We start from the raw sequence: 16,820 nt of genomic DNA on the forward strand, positions 1-16,820 counted from the left end.
GGAGTACTCGAGTTACCTCACCCAGGGAAGCCAGGTGCATAGGTGTCTTTTGGTGTCGGGTCGCGTCGTCGATTTCAATGGGAGCCTGCAAAGAACTGCTGCTGCAGTGAAGAGGAGAAGTGTCCGGAGAGATCTAAGCCTGGATCTAGGTGAGTTGATGGGTGTCTTGACTCTTCAGCCACGAGGTCCAGGAGGCGTCGATGAAATCCACGAGCCGGATTCGAGCTGTCCCACAAAGTCTGTCGAGTGCTGCGGTGTGGGCGACCAGAATGGACCAAACAAGCCTTGGCAACGGCAAGTCACTGGAATTCAGAGAAAGGACTGCGGAGCAGACCAGCAAGGTTTGTGGGACTCACCCAGTGAGGGTAAGTTGGGGCACGTCTGGGGCAACCAGGTAAGCCCAATCAGAAAAGGAGTCACCTTCGTGGGGACCTGCTAGCCAACGGACTAGTGATCGCAAAGGAGCCTCAAGCGGTCGCACTTGAAGCTGGCCCACGGGTCACTCGTGGAGTGGAGGCCAACAATCTTCGGTGCAGGAGGTGCTCAAGGCTGGGGCTACTCGGAGTCCAAAGCACAACTTTGAGGAGGACCAGGAAGATAGTGCTGCTGCAAAAGTTCACGGTGTCCAAGGGTCACGGTTCAACGTCACCCACGATAGCCACGGGCCTCAGCTTTGCTGTGGACGCACGGTAGCCTCGGGGAAGTCTGGAAATCCACCTCTGGGGATGCAGAGACTTCGGTGTCTGGCGGGAGCTTCAGAATTGCAGACCGGTCAGTTGCTTCTTTGGTGCCTGCCAAGCAGGGGAGTCACTCCTTGACCCCAAGGGAGATCTCTTCAGTCTTCTAGTCAGGATAGAACATCGAAGGTCCAGGATGTACATTGCAGAGTTTCGTCCAGGGTAATCTAAAGTCCTAGGGACTGGATTCCTATACTTATAATAAGTTTAGGGGATGGACTAACTCTAAGGCCCCACCTATGGGTGAGCCAGGAAAGAGGGGTGGTTACACCCATTTCCTTTGTCCAGTTTCGCACCAGAGCAGGGGCAGGTAGCCCCTGCAACCGGTTTGAACTGGAGTATGCACAGGGACACCAAGTGTGCCCCCAGTGCAGGACTTCAAAGCACCAGAGAGTGCTCCCGCCCAGCCCCAATACACATCCGCCTGTCTGGGGAGGTGGTCACACCTCCCTTCGACAGGAAACCTATTGTTCAGGTCTCCACTGCCGGAGTTTCGGTCGGCAGCAGGAGGCCTGACCCTATTCTGTCGCAGAGGCATGCATTTTGTGATGGCAGGGCTCAGGAAAGTCCCACCGGGTTTAGCCAGTGTGAATATGTCTCTCCCTCTGGGGGGTAGTATTCCATAGGAGTGGCTTATAGGTTTATATGTGTCTGTATAGGGTAGTGATATAGGTAGCCTATACCACAGTAAGGGGTGCAAGAACACCCTTACCCAGGCTACAGTAGCAGACCTGTGGTGCCATTTTGGAGTGCTTCCCAGGGGTGGCATAATATATGCTGCAGCCCCTGGTAGGCCTCTGAGGTACCTATGCCCTAGGTACATAGTATACCATATACTAGGGGCTTATAAGGCACTCCAGAATCCAATTAGATATGTACCTAATGTACATGCAAACCATTTTAGAGAGGAAGCAGCTAGGCTGTGGTCCTGATTAGCAGGGCCACAGCCAGACTTTGGTCAAAAAACAGTGAAACACCAGCAAAAAATGGGGGTACCCATGTGAAGCAGATCCTACTCTCCTACACCGGGTGCCCATACAGCAGCTCATAGGGACTGAACCCTAAGATCTTTTGCGGCACCTCTCAGTAGGCGAACAGAAGGCATGGCAAGAGGACGTCCCATTTACGCCTCATGGGTTCTTCGGGACCCATAATCATGCCCTTTAGGGTCCGATTGAATCTCTTAACCAGCCAGTTACCTTGGGGGTGATAAGGAGTGGTGAACTTATAGGTAATACCGCACTCCTGCCACAGAGACTTCATATAATTTGAGATGAAGATGGTAACTCGGTCGGACACCCCCTCTCAGGGAAACCCCACATGGGAAAAAGTCCCCATCAGTGTACGGGGGCCGTCACTGTCTGGAGAGCGATGGCTTCCGGGTACCGGATAGCATGGTCCACAAAGACCAGGATAAACCTGTTGCCCTGGCTGTCTTGGGGTCCAGTGGCGCCACAATGTCAATGCCCAGAGAGGGTACTGACTGCAGGGAAAGGTTGGAGAGGAGCCTTGTGCTTCCTTCCACTTTTCCCGCTTGCCTGTCATGTTTGACACGCCCTACAATGAGTATCTGAACTCTTCCGCATCTGGGGCCAATAAAAATGGGTGACAAGCCGTTCAAAGGTCTTGTCCTGCCCCAGATGTCCAGCTAAAGTTACGTTGTGAGCTAAACCCAGTAGGAAGGCTCTGAAGCGCTGGGGTACCACCAGCACATGTGCTGACCCAATCTCAGCAACCTTAGACTCGCTATACAGGAGGTTGTTTTCCCAGTAGATCCAATGTGAACCAGACTGATCTCCTGCTGCCTGGTTTGTGGCCTGTTGCCGCAAACCCACAAGAGAAGGGCACTTCTTTTGCTCCTCACAAAATTCCTCCGTGGAGGGGCCTCCTTCCTGCTGCCAATGGGTTAGCTCAGGCAGGTCTCCCAGTTCGGCCACTTGTTTCCCTGTGGGTACCAGGGCATCCCCCTCGAGGTCTGCCTCCTGCTGGACCATGGGAACTATGGGGGCTGGTTTCCCGTGCCCCCTACCTCTTCTCTTTAAGGCAAGGGTCTGGGCCATACTTTCAGGCTCCAGAACCTCTTGAACACCCTTACCGGCTGCCATCGATCAAGTGGTCACACACACCCACTCCGGCTGACCCTATATCTCCAAATGAAACCATCTCTCCACCTTAGCCCAAGGGTAGTTCTAAAATCATTGCTCAACTGACAGTCAACAGGCATGGCAGGCCTCACAGCCACTTGAAAAGTCGTAGAGCTTCCACCCTATGGCCATTGATGATCACCCACTGTCTGTACCTTTTAGTGTTATCAGGCAGCTGGGTCCTCGGGACCATCTCAAAGTCTCCTAGCAAGACAACGGACATTTCTGCGGGACCCCACCCACCTTGGGCACCCATCTCCTCCCCCCAGGGCTATACTCGCCATCTGACGGGGTGGTGCACATGGTGGTGCTCTGGAATCCCTCAGGGGACATTGAGCATCATACCAACTGTGGCCCACTTGACCACACGTAAAGCACTTTGAGGAGCCCCTCTGAGCAGGTTTACCTGTCGGGGCCTCCTGCTTCTTCTCAGGGGGAGGCTGGGAACCCTTCCCTTGGTTCCCTTGGGAATTACTTTGGGGACTTTCTGGAACTCCCTCTGCTTACCCTTGTCCCCCCCACTCTTCTGCTGGGGACCCTGCCCACCTTTGGTGAAGTCTCCCACGTGACCCTTGTGGACCAGGGTACTGACCCAGTGGTCCGCTTCCTCAGCAAGCTTCCTAGGTTTAGTCAACTTGCTATCAATAAAGTGCTGGCGTAGCTTTGGAAAACAATTAGCAGACAAGTGCTCCCAAGCAACCAAATCATAGAGCGCTTCAAAAGTATCCTCTTTGCTATCCTTCATCCAACCATCCATCGCTCTGCAAAAGAAAGACTGATACTCCACCCAGGTAGTCTCCTCCACCTCTGTCTATAGAGTTCTGGGGTCAAACCATATCTCGTCATCAGGGCTTCCTTCATATGGGTATAAAACATCCTATTCTCACTGGGTAGATCTAACAATGTATCCCTCGCATCACTCACAAAAGAGCCCCACAACCCCGCGCTCCAATCCTTCTCAGGGATCCGGTGGGCCAACATTGCTATCTCATAGGCTGCAAACCACTGCCCAATATCTTTCTGTCTATGAAACTCTTTGATGACATTCTTGGGGATGTGGACTCGGCTTTCTACAGGCACAGAAGGTGCACTCCCACCAGAGGGGTTGAGTTCTAGGCCTTTCGCTTTGATCTCTAACTTCCTCAACATTCGCTCATGTTCCAACCTCATTCGCTCTCTTTCCAAGGACAACCTGCTATTCTCCAGGTCCCTCTGACCCTCCATCATGAGCCTGGCCATCTCCAGCTTGTGCACCCGATCCCTCTCTTTGTCTTCCAGCTGTCCTGGGGACAGGCCTTTGGAAGAGATGCTACTGCTAGGCGGGGACGGCACCCCTGCCCCGGCTGGAACCAATGGTCTATCCAGCTGCGCTTCCGCATCCCCGACTGGCTCCACCACCAGCTCCGGTGTATTTCTTGTTTCCACCCAGGTCCTAAGCGCCTTTTGGTATTCATCCTTTTTCAAAATACCGGGGGTAGCAATTTGAAATTTCCTGCAGCAGTACTTCAGTTGTTTTAAATTGTAGGTTTCCAACCTCTCTTCCTCAAACTCGGGAGCCATTGATGCGTCAGATGCTGGTCGGGTCATGATAGTATGAATAAGCAGTTCTTAGCAAAAATAATGGTCCAAGGAAAAATTTCTACTCAAAAGTACGTGGTCGCGTTTTGGTCTGCACTCGCTAGTGGTGTACAAAAACCACTATGTGCGTCACAAATGCAAGTCCGAATCCCCCCGCTGACCACCAATTTTAGAACTGTGGGTCTCCAGTTGGCAATGGTATACACCTTTGTCCAAATAGGGACCCTTGGGTCTAAGTCAGGGAAAGGGGATTACACTACTGGATAACCCCTGCTCACTCCCTTGGTAGCTTGGCATGAGCAGGCAGGCTTATCTCAGAGGCAGTGTGTAAAGTATTTGTGAACACATACAGTAATACAGTGAAAACACTACAGATTGACACCACACTGGGTTGTATAAAAATAGTATTCTTTATATAGACTTAACACAAGACCACAACGACAAAAATCCACAATACGATATTTACGATAATACTTCCCGATGATAGAAGCAATTCAAAAACAGGTTCTTCAATTAAAGCAGTCTCTAGCAACAGATAATCCCAACGGGAGTTATCACGACATCGAGGCTAAAGGGTTCCCAAAGTGCGGCACCAACTGCGAGGTGTGCAGGGTGGGGCCCGGAGTCGAAACAGACCCCCATGGAACAGTACCAGGGAAAGCTAAAACAAAGACAGTTCACGGCGTCAGGGAGATGCGGTGTCGTTGGCGCGTTGCAGCGTCGGTTCCTTGCTTCGGGGGAGGCGATGCTTCGGTGTCCTAGATGCTAGTGCAGGCAGGGGAGGCATCGGTTCCTAACCGGAGAGGAGGTGACGTTATGATGGTGCCAACACCACGGTTCCTTACGATGTCACGATGTCGATGGATTCTTGGCCACCTTCACCAAGGATCAGCTCCATGATGATGTCAGTCTCTGAGTTGATACGGCACAGCAGCAGGCGTCGGTCTACATTACAAGTTGGAGCAGCGCTGATGACTTCGATGCAGATGGCTGCGGCGTTCGCTGGCTTTAGGGTTGCAGAGTCCTTCTGTAGCAACTGAAACAGCGAGTTCCAGAAGCAAGCAAACTGAAGGGGTGAAGTCTATTGTATCCCTGAGACTTCAGACAGGAGGCAAGCTCGATTCAAGCCCTTGGAGAAATATTCTGTAAGATCATGAAGTTCCGTAAAAGTTCCTTCTCCAGTGCTTAATTTGTAAAATATTAAGTGCAGGTACTCAATTTTTTTTAGGAGGCCACACCCACTTTCCCAGCTCCACCCACGTCTTCCAAAGGCTCCACCCACTTACTCTTTTGGCTCTACCCACATCCTCAACTGGCACTTCTGAGAGCTGTAATACCCCGTGATTCCATGATATATAGTGGGTCATGTCCATCAAATATCCAGGTGCTTTAGGCTTGCATAGTCATAATATGCACTATAACGTCTTCAAATTCACAACCCACGCACTGCCCCTAGTGTCCAAGCATAGTCCAAATGTCAACAAACAACCACCATGTATAATCCAATTGCAGCCACATGAGCTCAGACACTACCTTAAATTTCCAACACAGCTCCATAATGCACAAGGCTGCGAAATAATGTAATCTGCAATCCTAGGTAGTGTACAGTGGTAGGTGGTGTTCCCCTCAAAGCTGAAGGTGTGATATTGGTGCGTGTGCGCCACTGCTTTTATAATAGGGTTCCCCTTAAGTGGTTGTGATAGGCACCCTCGAGCAAAGGGGATAGAGGGACTCCTGCTTTGACTGAGACGCAGTGTGCTGTGAGTGAGGGAGGGCTGACTGAGTTTATTTCAGGGCTGGAAAGGCAGACCCTTCCTGAAAGCAGCCTTTCAGCCACCATTGGAACGGGGTAACTAACCCCTTCCAATCTACTGGCTCAGCCCCTCCTAGATTCTTATTATGCAAGGAGCATAGGGGTAGTCGATTCAATCAAAGTAAATTGATTTTTTTTTGTACAGCAGGAATGCTGAACTCACAAATTGGAATGTGCTCTCGGATGTGATAAAGAATACAAAATTGGCTTTGAAAAATGTAATATTTCCATAGGATGACATAATGAGACCAGTTTATGGGTCATGTATATAACATTTAGGTCAAATGGATTCTTCAAGTTACCATACCTGGAAGTTATTTTTTTTATTTAGGTCTGCAGAGGTATCAATATGTGGATGGAGCCTAAACCCCTGTCTTAGTAGGACCCTGAAAGCTCTTTTTGTTGATGACATAAGGTCAAGCACCCTTTAAACTGTGAAGGCAGACAAAAAGTCCATGTGGACTAGTGTATCCATGGGCTCTTAAACACAAAACTGCACTCCGAAGTCTTAAGTTAAAGATTGCCTCCCTCCCATCTGTGGTGTTGCCAGAGTAAAAAATAAAAACCTGTAAATTATCACGTATCTAAGACCAGCTGGATGTAGAAACACAATGATCACAGCTGTTTGGAGGGCAAGCATTCTTTGTGGATGTACTTACACAAATTCTGCACAGTCAAAACATGTACGCCGGCAACCAACAGATGGGCTGAGCCAAATCCCCTCACCTGGTAGTGACGCTTAAAGCCCTTTTCTTAACTGATCACATAATGTCTGGTGACAGTTCTGCTGTCAAGCCAGGCCTAAAAACGGGTTAAGTTGTCCCGGACTACAGCAGGAACAGTACAATCTTAAAAATGGCTCGTTTGTAATAACCTGATGCTATCTCCGATGTATGGGCAAAATGTGTGAGTGCTTCAAATAGGATGTAGTGAGTCATTGTCTTCACCTCAATCATAGATAACATGTTTTACTGTGACCCCCCCACCACCGATGGAAATTGCTCTTAGCTTACGGAGACATTTAGTCCATTTTCTCAACATGTAACCTCAAACACTGCAGGTGTGCTACATGTGCAAATGTGCCCTTTCAACAGCTGGTTGCTCTTACCTCCTGCTCTGCGAACAGTGCCAGCCTCTGCAGGACGTTGCTGGCGGGCTCCCTTTGGCAGGTGGCACTCTCATTTACCCGGGAGCTGGTAAAGCTGTTGTAGCCACAGTGTAAGGAGAAGGTGCATACGCTGTTGCCCCGGTACATGCAATTGAAGAGGTGGCAGCTCAGGGCGTGAGCATGCTGGTGTTTTGACACGGTGGACAGCTCCATTACTGCCACACAGCAACGTGGCTCTTCACCGCATGCCCCCATTAACTGATTGCAGGTCAGCACACCGTCTGGGGCGGCCAGAAACATGGCTCCAACAGCTAGCGAGTCTTTGGGGTTATGGTCCTGTAGGGTGGTAAAGAGGCCCTCAGAGACATCGTCACGCAGCTGCTGTTGTCCCTTCCCCTGGATGTGTTACATACAGATGGTGCAGGCACTGCAGGGCCTGCTTGGCCATGGGTATTTTCAGGTTGTTTTTAGTAGCCATGGTGGACACACCCCTCTGTTGTGCATTGACTGGCCTACGTGCTTCCCCTTGAACAAGATGGACTGCCCTTGCCTGATCATTTGGGGTCTGTGGCTCATCCTGCATGTGGTGCACGTGCACCCCTTGCGCCTCGCCTATCCCCAAAGGTTTCTCCTGCAGGTGGTGCAAATCCAGAGCCTCCTCCAGGCTCCTCATTTCTCCTCTTCACCGGACACCTGGACCTTGGGGAGCGGGCAGCCTCGTCCTCAGAGGCCCAGCCCTGAACTCGCAGGGTCCCCAGAAACATAAGATCATATACAAAAGCTGCGCGGGCCGGTGACAGGCCAGGCTGGCTGCTGGCACCTGCAGGCTGCATTCTTCGCTGTCAGACGAACCTGCTATTATGAGCCCATACCCAAAAAACTGAACACTGTCTAGCTGTGCCACACATGGTGCTTCTAGTATTTGTGACCTGTGTATTTCTGTCTGCTTTTCATTTCCGTCCTAAGGCAGAGAAACCGTTCACAGCCTTGGCTGCATCTCTCTCTCTTTACTGTGAGTGGTTCTGCCGTCCATGACCCGGAAACATAGCTGCCAAGGTTTCAGATAGCTATGTGTGACATTTAAATAATGAAATTGCAATTATGAGTCACATTTCAACGACTATGAGTGACACTTTCTTGCAAACAAAATCAAGCAATGCTGACGAGGGAAACTTATAAATATCAGAATGTACACGCATTTGAGCAACAAGAAACTCCATGAAGATTTTAAAACTGCTGCAAAGCACCAGAAATGGTCTCTCTGTCCACGTGGGACCCGGCCCAACAGGAAGGATATGCGATGGGCTAACATGAACAAGTTACACACGGAGGCATCTGAGCTGTCTAAGAGTCACCCAGTCTCAGCTGACTAGCACAAGACAGGCTGCCAAACACCATTTTGCAATACCTCACAGGCTGAGGCCGGCGCAGTAATCTCTCATACAATTTAGCAGACAATTTAGGATTGTCAGAAACATGTGTGAGGTGCATGGACCGGGGAATCAACATGGGGTGAAGGAGGAAGACATGGATCAGCAAAACCCGGATCAGTTGAAACCAAGGAGGAAGACAGGGTGCTGCAAGCGCAATATAATGAAAGCATATTTATAATCAGAGTAAGAGAGAGTTCACACTCCAGGCTGCACTTACTTTGCCCTTGCTGTGACCTCAACGACTCCGACTTCTGATGTTAAGCAGCTGCGTGGAGAGACTGGTGCGCCTTATATGCTGAACAACTCCAGCGCAAGGCCTGCCCCGGGCTGTTAACTCTACTGCCAGCTTCCCGGTGCGGTGGGTGTATTAATTTAAATTAACTGCAGTGGGAGCCTGCCGTGCCCACGTAAATTTAACTCTGGCGGCAGCAGGACGTGTGTGCTACAACAAAACTCGTCTTCTTGAACCCCTGACTCTGAGTCACGGAAGTTAGGAATGTAGCAAATATGCCCTGCCGCACCCGGTGGTGAATCCTAATATAAATGTTACATTAACACTTAGCAGCCACAGCTGCAGACTCCAAGACTGCCCCGGGAGCAGAGTGCAGGGCGCACTGCCACTCCTAAAATAGAATCAAGCTAGAAGTAAAATGAAAGACTGTCGTGGAAACCTCAGTTTAGCACAATCTGCACAGCTTTCAGTGAGATCGAATCCAGTACGAAAAAACGACAATGATGCATGGCTTGCTGGAACAGTAAATTAAAATATGGTAAAAAAAAAAAAAACACATGGCAGCCTGTCAGTAGCGCCGGTGCTAGCAATTAAGTGAAAGCACCGGCGCAAATTAAGCACTGTCCTTCTCCTTTCCTCGGCAATGAAGACACCACTGCAGGCCAACCCACCAACAGCACACTGGCAGAGGGGCAGTACAACACTCCTGCAGCTTCTCTCGGTTCTTCTCCTCGGCAAAGGTTTGTCTTGTTCCCAGAAGTGATCTAAATTCTTGGGGTCTGGGTCCCAATATATATACTACTAATTCCTTTGTTCTCTGAAGGCAGAGGGTCCTGTACCCAGCCCAAACCAGTTTTTGGTGCATCTTGCCAGTGCACACCTTCTTCCTTTGTCGGGGTGGGCCAGGGTCTTCAGACATGCCACAGGAGGTGAAGCCAGCTTTGAGAAAGGCAGGAACGGCCCTATTCAGGTTCAGGTGCTACTCCTCCCTCCACTCCTCATGTCGATCGGCCTATTCAGCCTAATGCTGACTCACCCTGTCTTCTGGAGCCCCCCAGACCCTGTCACTCACAAACCCAGACATACAATACACATGCTAGCAGAGGCAGGCTGGATGGTTAGGTAAAATACCGACTTTCTAAACGTGGTATTTTCAAACACAGAATGTTAAAACCAACTTCACTAAAAGATGCATTTTATCATTCTGAGTTCAGGCATACTAAACTCGAATCTCTACCTCGTCCCCCGGGTCAGTTAGGATTATAAAATGTTATAATCAAACCGCCCGTTCTGGCCTATGGAGAGAGGTAGCCTTGCAATAGTGAAAAACAAAATAGGTTGTAATTCACTATCAAGTCATGCCACACACATCAGGGCATGTCCGACCTTATACGTACAATGCAGCCTGCCCGTGGGCCTACCGTAGGGGTGACTGATATGTAGAAAAGGGAAGTTTTAAGGACTGGCAAGTGGGTGCACTCGCCAAGTCGCCATGTCAGTCCCGACTGTGCACAGGCTCTGCAATGGCAGGCCAGAGTTAGACTTTACGGGCTGCTTTGGTGGGTGGCACAATCGGTGCTGCAAGCCTACCAGCAGCATTTGATTTACACGCCCCGGACACACGCGGTGCACAATACTAGGGTCTGACAGTAATTTAAATAATCCAGTCATGGAGTCACTAATCCATACATCAATTTATCGAAGGGAGCACTTGCACTGTGGCACTGAATAGCAGTGGCACAGTGCCCAAAGCGGCTAAACCAGCAAACATATCAAAAACGGAGGAGGCAATCAGAAAAAATGGAAGGGACACTCGCGCCAATGGTACCAGGTCTAACACCTAGTGATCAGTCTTCAAGCTCCCAAATTTTCCTCACCCGGGCATCTACAATTAGAGCTAGGCCTAACAAAACAGACTCTGACCTCAAAATGTTCTTTCATAAAGATGTGCCATAGATTTAAATTAGCTGGGGAAAATACACTTGCTGCTTACGTGTAAACATGAAAAAACCAGCAGAATTCAATCGCCTCATTTAGCTGCTTTATACATGACGCCCTAATATTGCTTCGAGTTACCAATCTATGGTCCACACAGGTAGCAGCTGGTGAGTTTAAAAGGATACTAAATAAAGTAACAAGATAACTTTCAAGGCAAGAAGATAAAGTGACACTAGCAAGTCAAGCCCGATCTTGGCAAGTGATAAACTCTTATAAGTCCCTAAAGCAATCTTATTTCGATTTTGGCTATCCATTTAATAAAAAGCCCAAGTTAATGTGCCTTCGCCTAGGAATTCTACCAACTTTGGACGGTCTTACCTTTTGGTTAAAAAAGCTGAGCCCTCAGAATGCAGACTGTGTGGCACCCGAAATGAGACCCTAATACATGTACTCTGCATTTGTCTGAGAAGAAAGTCTAACTTTACGACTTTTGGTATTCACAAAAGGGATTTACGAGTAGTAAATTTAGACTTTTGTCTTTAGTTTAACTTACGTTTTTTTCTCAGTTAGACTTAAAACCAAAACTTAAGTTAAACTGAGACAAAAGTCCAACTTTACTACTCAGAAATGACATTTGTGAATACTGAAATTCGTAAATTAAGACTGGCACCTCGCTTTACCTTTTTGAATCGGCCCCCATGTTTTTATGGTCCTCTTATAATTTTAATGAAGAGTACTGAAGTATTTTTCCTTTCCTTAGTTCATTGGTCACTTTCATTATTCATTTTCTTATTGTACAAAACAAAATTGTAATGTTTTTAATTAACTATGCACTTCAGAAATAAATTTTAATTTTAATTTGTGGGGCCCGACCCACAAGTGAGTCTCAAGCCCATTTTTGGTACATCATGAAGTCCAAGAAATAAATAAAGATCCCTTTAAATTCGAAAAGTATCTTGTCACATTTGCTGAGCTTCAAATACAGAGTTCAAATGTCAGGCTATGTCTTCTGACAAATTGCTGTCTATGTTTTCTTTAACATGGAATTGGTGTTTACAAACTCTTCTCATTTTACAGAGAAATAAAAATAAAGTGAATTACGTTGCAATCTTTCTGTGGGTTCAGAGAGTTTAAAGGAAAGGCTGTAGAATGCCATTTTTCGTAACACACACCAAAATGTAAATACCTGTAAATTAACTTACACATTCAGCCATTCGGAAAGCAAAAATAAAGTTATTATTTTGTAAATTTAAAGAGTGATGGAAACTTATAATAGGCTCAAAATAAATCAAGACACTTTTTCTTGGGGCAAATGATAAAGATTCACTAAAGCATGATTTCCACACATTATCAATTGTGGGCAGTATAGTTTTATCAGTAAAACTGTATCTCTGTATACATTTTGTGGCCATTTCAATGGAAAATATGCTGTCTGTAAATGACAGTGCACTGCCTCACGATGCTTTAGTTACATAAAAAAATCGCCCACCTTTAAGTCCATTAAAGCTGGGTGGGTAGAGAAGGTTTCTCATGCTAAAAAGTGGGTGATGGACCAGGTGGGTATGGGAACCGCGATTGCCAAAAGAGATATTGCTTGGAAGTGGAGAACCACCCATGTTATCTGAATGGGGGGCAGGGATGGACTGGTGTGCACAAGTAGAAGAACCCATCTACACTGCCATAGGCTGCCCCCTAAAACATGCGAAGATCTGGGGCACATGGTGGGAATGCTATGTTTATGGATTTGTAGAGCGCTGTAGGAGAAACATAACATACACCGATCCTGACTTGACATTCCAAAGGCGGGAGTTTAAGGAAAGAGCCATGTTTTAAGTCTCTTCCTGAATGCGAGTTTGTTGGTTATCATGCGCACATCCCTGGGCAGGGTGTTCCATATTTTGGGGACCAGGTGCGCGAAAGAGCTACCTCCCCATCTGGCTCTTTTTATTCTACTCTGTTGCGTGAGTAGATCTGCTGAGGATCTTAGACTTCTGCTTGGAGTGTAGTGAGTGACCAGTGTTTTGATTAAGACAGATCCTCTGTCATTCATGGCTCTGTGGGTGATACATATTTCCTTAAATTTGATCCTATCCTGGACTGGGAGCCAATGTAGTGTCTTCAGGGCTGCCCTGGCTGACTGTTGTCTAGGGATTTGGAGCAATGTGCTTGCTGCGGCATTCTGTACCACTTGCTGCCGATTTATGACGCATTTGGGTGAGCCAAGATACAGAGAGTTGCTGTAATCCAGCTGTGACATAACTAACGCTTGGACCACAGTTCTGCGGGAGTGTTCAGGTATGATAGGGAGGATTTTCCGGAGCATACGCAGTAATCCGAAACATTTGCCTAAAAGTTTCTTTGCTTGGGTTTCCATATTTTGACTTTAGTCTAGCCAGATTCCCAGGTTTTTAATAGCGTTCTTAGGGGTTGGGGTTTCTCCTAATTAGGTCGGCCAGCTGATGGTATTTCTTGGGACTGTATTATTTCCCAGAAACTTAAGCTCCGTTTTATCCCCACTAAATTTTAGGTAGCACTTACACATCCAATCTGCTAATCGTGTCATGCATGGTCCCAAGTTGTTGTGTATGCTATGGACTTGGTCTTCAGTGATCCCCTATATACCTGTAAGATTACTCTTAGTTGTGATCATGATAGAAGTGTGTATAAAACAATAAAATGTGTTGTTTTTTTAAAAAAGCAGGTAGTATAAAATGTGTTGTTTTTTTTAAAAAGCAGGTAGTGGTTTTAAAATGTTTGGGAAGTACTTTCCTAAGCTATTAAATTTCCGATTTCTGCATTTCTGTGCAACGTATTCTATTTCATATCTTTCAGCCATATTGGAGAAGCTTGAAGAGCACCTCAGCATCCGCACACTGTATTTTATAGCCTATCTATCATTCGGGCTTGGGACTGGTCTAGCAACACTCTCCAGGAATCTTTACGTCATCTTATCTCTATGCATCCCATACGGTATACTGTTTTCTACACTCTGCACCCTGCCATACTCACTGCTGTGTGATTATTACCAGAGTAAAAAGGTATGTTATGCTGTAATTTCTCTAGTTATGTGTTATGGTGTGGTTTCTTATGAATATACACAATTAAAGATATGAAGTAAAATGTTCAGCTCTTAGGTCAAAAAATGAAATGGTTTGATAGAGGTGTATTAAATACATTAATGTTTGCGTGCAATAGGATACATATAGCTAACTTCTTCAAAATCAATTGTGTTTCGGCGCTGCTAATAAAAGGGGTGGGTAACTAGAGGAAAGTGTTGGGAGGAAGGAGGAGAAGTGAGGAGAGGAGAGGGGAGGAGAGGAGAGGGAAGGGTAGGGGAGGAGAGATACCCATGCTACTCACTTTAAAAGCTTCACCTTACTATACAACATTCCTTTAAGGCCAGACCTATTGGCAATGCCAATGTTATCTCCAATGGTGTGGGGGGCATTTTTTCTACTGTCCCTCATTGTCCAGATATTTCTGGGTTGATGGACAGTAAAAAAGACCATCTGACCACTCACTCTAAATAGGAAGGATGGTTGGATGGCTCTCCTCAGATGACTATCACTCTCATGGGACGTGACGTCGGAGGAAGGTTTACCCCAGTGACGTATATCTTACTCTGTTGGCGTAAACCTGGCAGTCCGCCCGACTCAAAATTGGACAGGAGGACCAAGAGGTTGGCAGACAGGGTACTGAGTCACCATTGCGATTGAGTACCCTGTCCACCAAACTATAAATCAGGCCCTTTATCTCTGAGGTAAGAAGGAGGTGCATGGGAGGGTCTTAGAAAAGATGCAGGAAGCCTGGCATAAAATACAGGGAGGGAGTGAGAACGGTCTGAGCATTTGAGTCATCTGATAAACTTTCTTGTATCAATGATCATGTGTGGCTTGAAGTGCAAGACTTTCCTCAAGAGTGTGACAGAGTCCAGTGAGAGGCCAACCAGTGATTGAGCAGCTGATCCAAGCCCTAAATTAGAGAGATAAACGGTTGGATGTCTGGACCTATTTTGTGATGTGGCTGGGTTGTTCATCGTTTACAATGATAAGTGCCCACCTACAGTGGTTGTTAGAAATCTAAAAATCATTTAACTGAATTACATGGCAATATACTGCCCTAGTTTAACTGAATTGCATTTTTAAGTATTCCATATTCATCCTTGTTGAACTGTTTTCATTGTTTATCTCAGTTTGCAGAGTCTGCTGTGGATGGTACCAAGCGTGGCATGGGTGTGGATATCTCTCTGCTGAGCTGTCAATACTTCCTGGCTCAGATTCTTGTTTCGATTGTGATGGGGCCTTTGACCTCCATGGTGGGCAGTGCCAATGGTGTAATGTATTTTGCCAGCCTTGTGTCCTTTGTTGGCTGTTTCTACTCCTCTCTTTTTGTCATTTATGAAATTCCAGCAGATGAAGACACAGAGGAAGAAGAACAGCCCCTGCTGGTGAACACATGAGGCTCTGCTTCAGTGACAATCAGTTCAACGTGGACATTTCAATACTTTTTCAGAATGAGACTGCAGATTAATTAGACCACTTTGAGTATTCAACCATTTGGGACACTTATTTAAGTGAAATTATCAACTTCTAAACCTGTGATTTATTGACAGGTTGGAGGAAAATAAAGAAATATTTGCAATGCAAAATTCATTTGTGAATTTTTCTGAAGCTCTGTACAACATTGAACTAATTTGCAATAGAAAATAGATTTTTCACATGATCGTGTATACACTCAACTGCCTCTTATCCACGTTTTACACCAGCAGGGTAGTCTCAGTGAAAAAGCATAGGTTCGCTGATGAAGGCCTACATTTCAGCTTGGTTACTTTAAAAATGCAGGGTCACTTTCCCTGAAAAATCTATACTGCACTACATGGAGCTGCTGACAAGTTGTGGAGTATTTTTGCGATGTGACTCCTGAACGGATAAGTGCTTTGCTTGTTTTTATTTGCAGGCAAGATTCTTTTTTCCCCTGACCATGCTGATAGCACCCGTGGTACCACTGCCGGCTTAAGGGCACTGAGTCCTCTGTGACATGAGAGATCTGCTTGAACCATGCAATGCAGGCTGATAAACAACCAAAAATCACTACGACAAGTTGTGACTATAGGATCCTTTTTGACCAGACAGTAAAATGTAAAGAAAAGTACTCATGAACAGACCAAAAAAGGTTTTGGTCTTCCCTCTGCCACTGTGTCCATACACCACAATCAGCACAATTGTGTCTTCATCTGTAAAGTCTCCAAAGATTCATTCTATCCTGTTCAATATTTACATACAGCACCTTGCTGATGTGCTCACCTTAGTCAACTACAGTTCTAAATACCCACTGTTGAAGTACATAGCCACCTCTGTCTGCAGAACAGACCTGATCTGTGGAATAGAAATGAGTGAAGGTGGGGATTGAGAATAACAGTTCTGATTCCTTCTTTTTGGGGTTGTGGGTTGTAGGACACCAGGTATGAGGGTTTGGTTTGGAGGTGAGAGGCGGCATGACGTCAGCTATGATGGTCTGTTTGTGGGTGTGGGATAGATGGGAGCCAGGCATGGGGATTCGTTTTCATGGTCAAAGATTCCAAGTCTCAGAAATTGCAGTTAATTATTGCGGGTGCCAGAACACCAGGCATGTGTTCTGTTTGTGGGGTTACAGGACCCAGTCACTTGACCCTGGACATATGCACAAAATGGTTAGGACAAGAAAATGCCAATTTTCTCAAATTAGCATTTTCAGAATTGTGACTTAATATCCAACTTTACCATTAAAGAGGGTTTTAAATTACAATTCTGTAGACACAAAACCTAAGATGCATATCTGTTCCTAATTGAAAGTTATCA

At 46.7% G+C, this 16,820-nt stretch overlaps 1 protein-coding gene across 1 annotated transcript in view; it reads left to right on the plus strand.

Moving 5' to 3' along the window:
- Positions 1–15,571, plus strand: part of SLC45A1 (solute carrier family 45 member 1) — a 283,096-nt gene extending 267,525 nt beyond the window's left edge. The window contains exons 8-9 of the mRNA XM_085615129.1: positions 13,816–14,021; positions 15,176–15,571. Coding sequence (XP_085471255.1) covers positions 13,816–14,021; positions 15,176–15,442 — 473 coding nt within the window. The 3' untranslated portion in view covers positions 15,443–15,571. The remainder of the gene's footprint in view (positions 1–13,815; positions 14,022–15,175) is intronic.
- The last annotated feature ends 1,249 nt before the right edge of the window (positions 15,572–16,820 follow it).

Source organism: Triturus cristatus, chromosome 1_2 (assembly GCF_964204655.1).
Source record: "Triturus cristatus chromosome 1_2, aTriCri1.1, whole genome shotgun sequence".
NCBI classification, from domain to species: domain Eukaryota; kingdom Metazoa; phylum Chordata; class Amphibia; order Caudata; family Salamandridae; genus Triturus; species Triturus cristatus.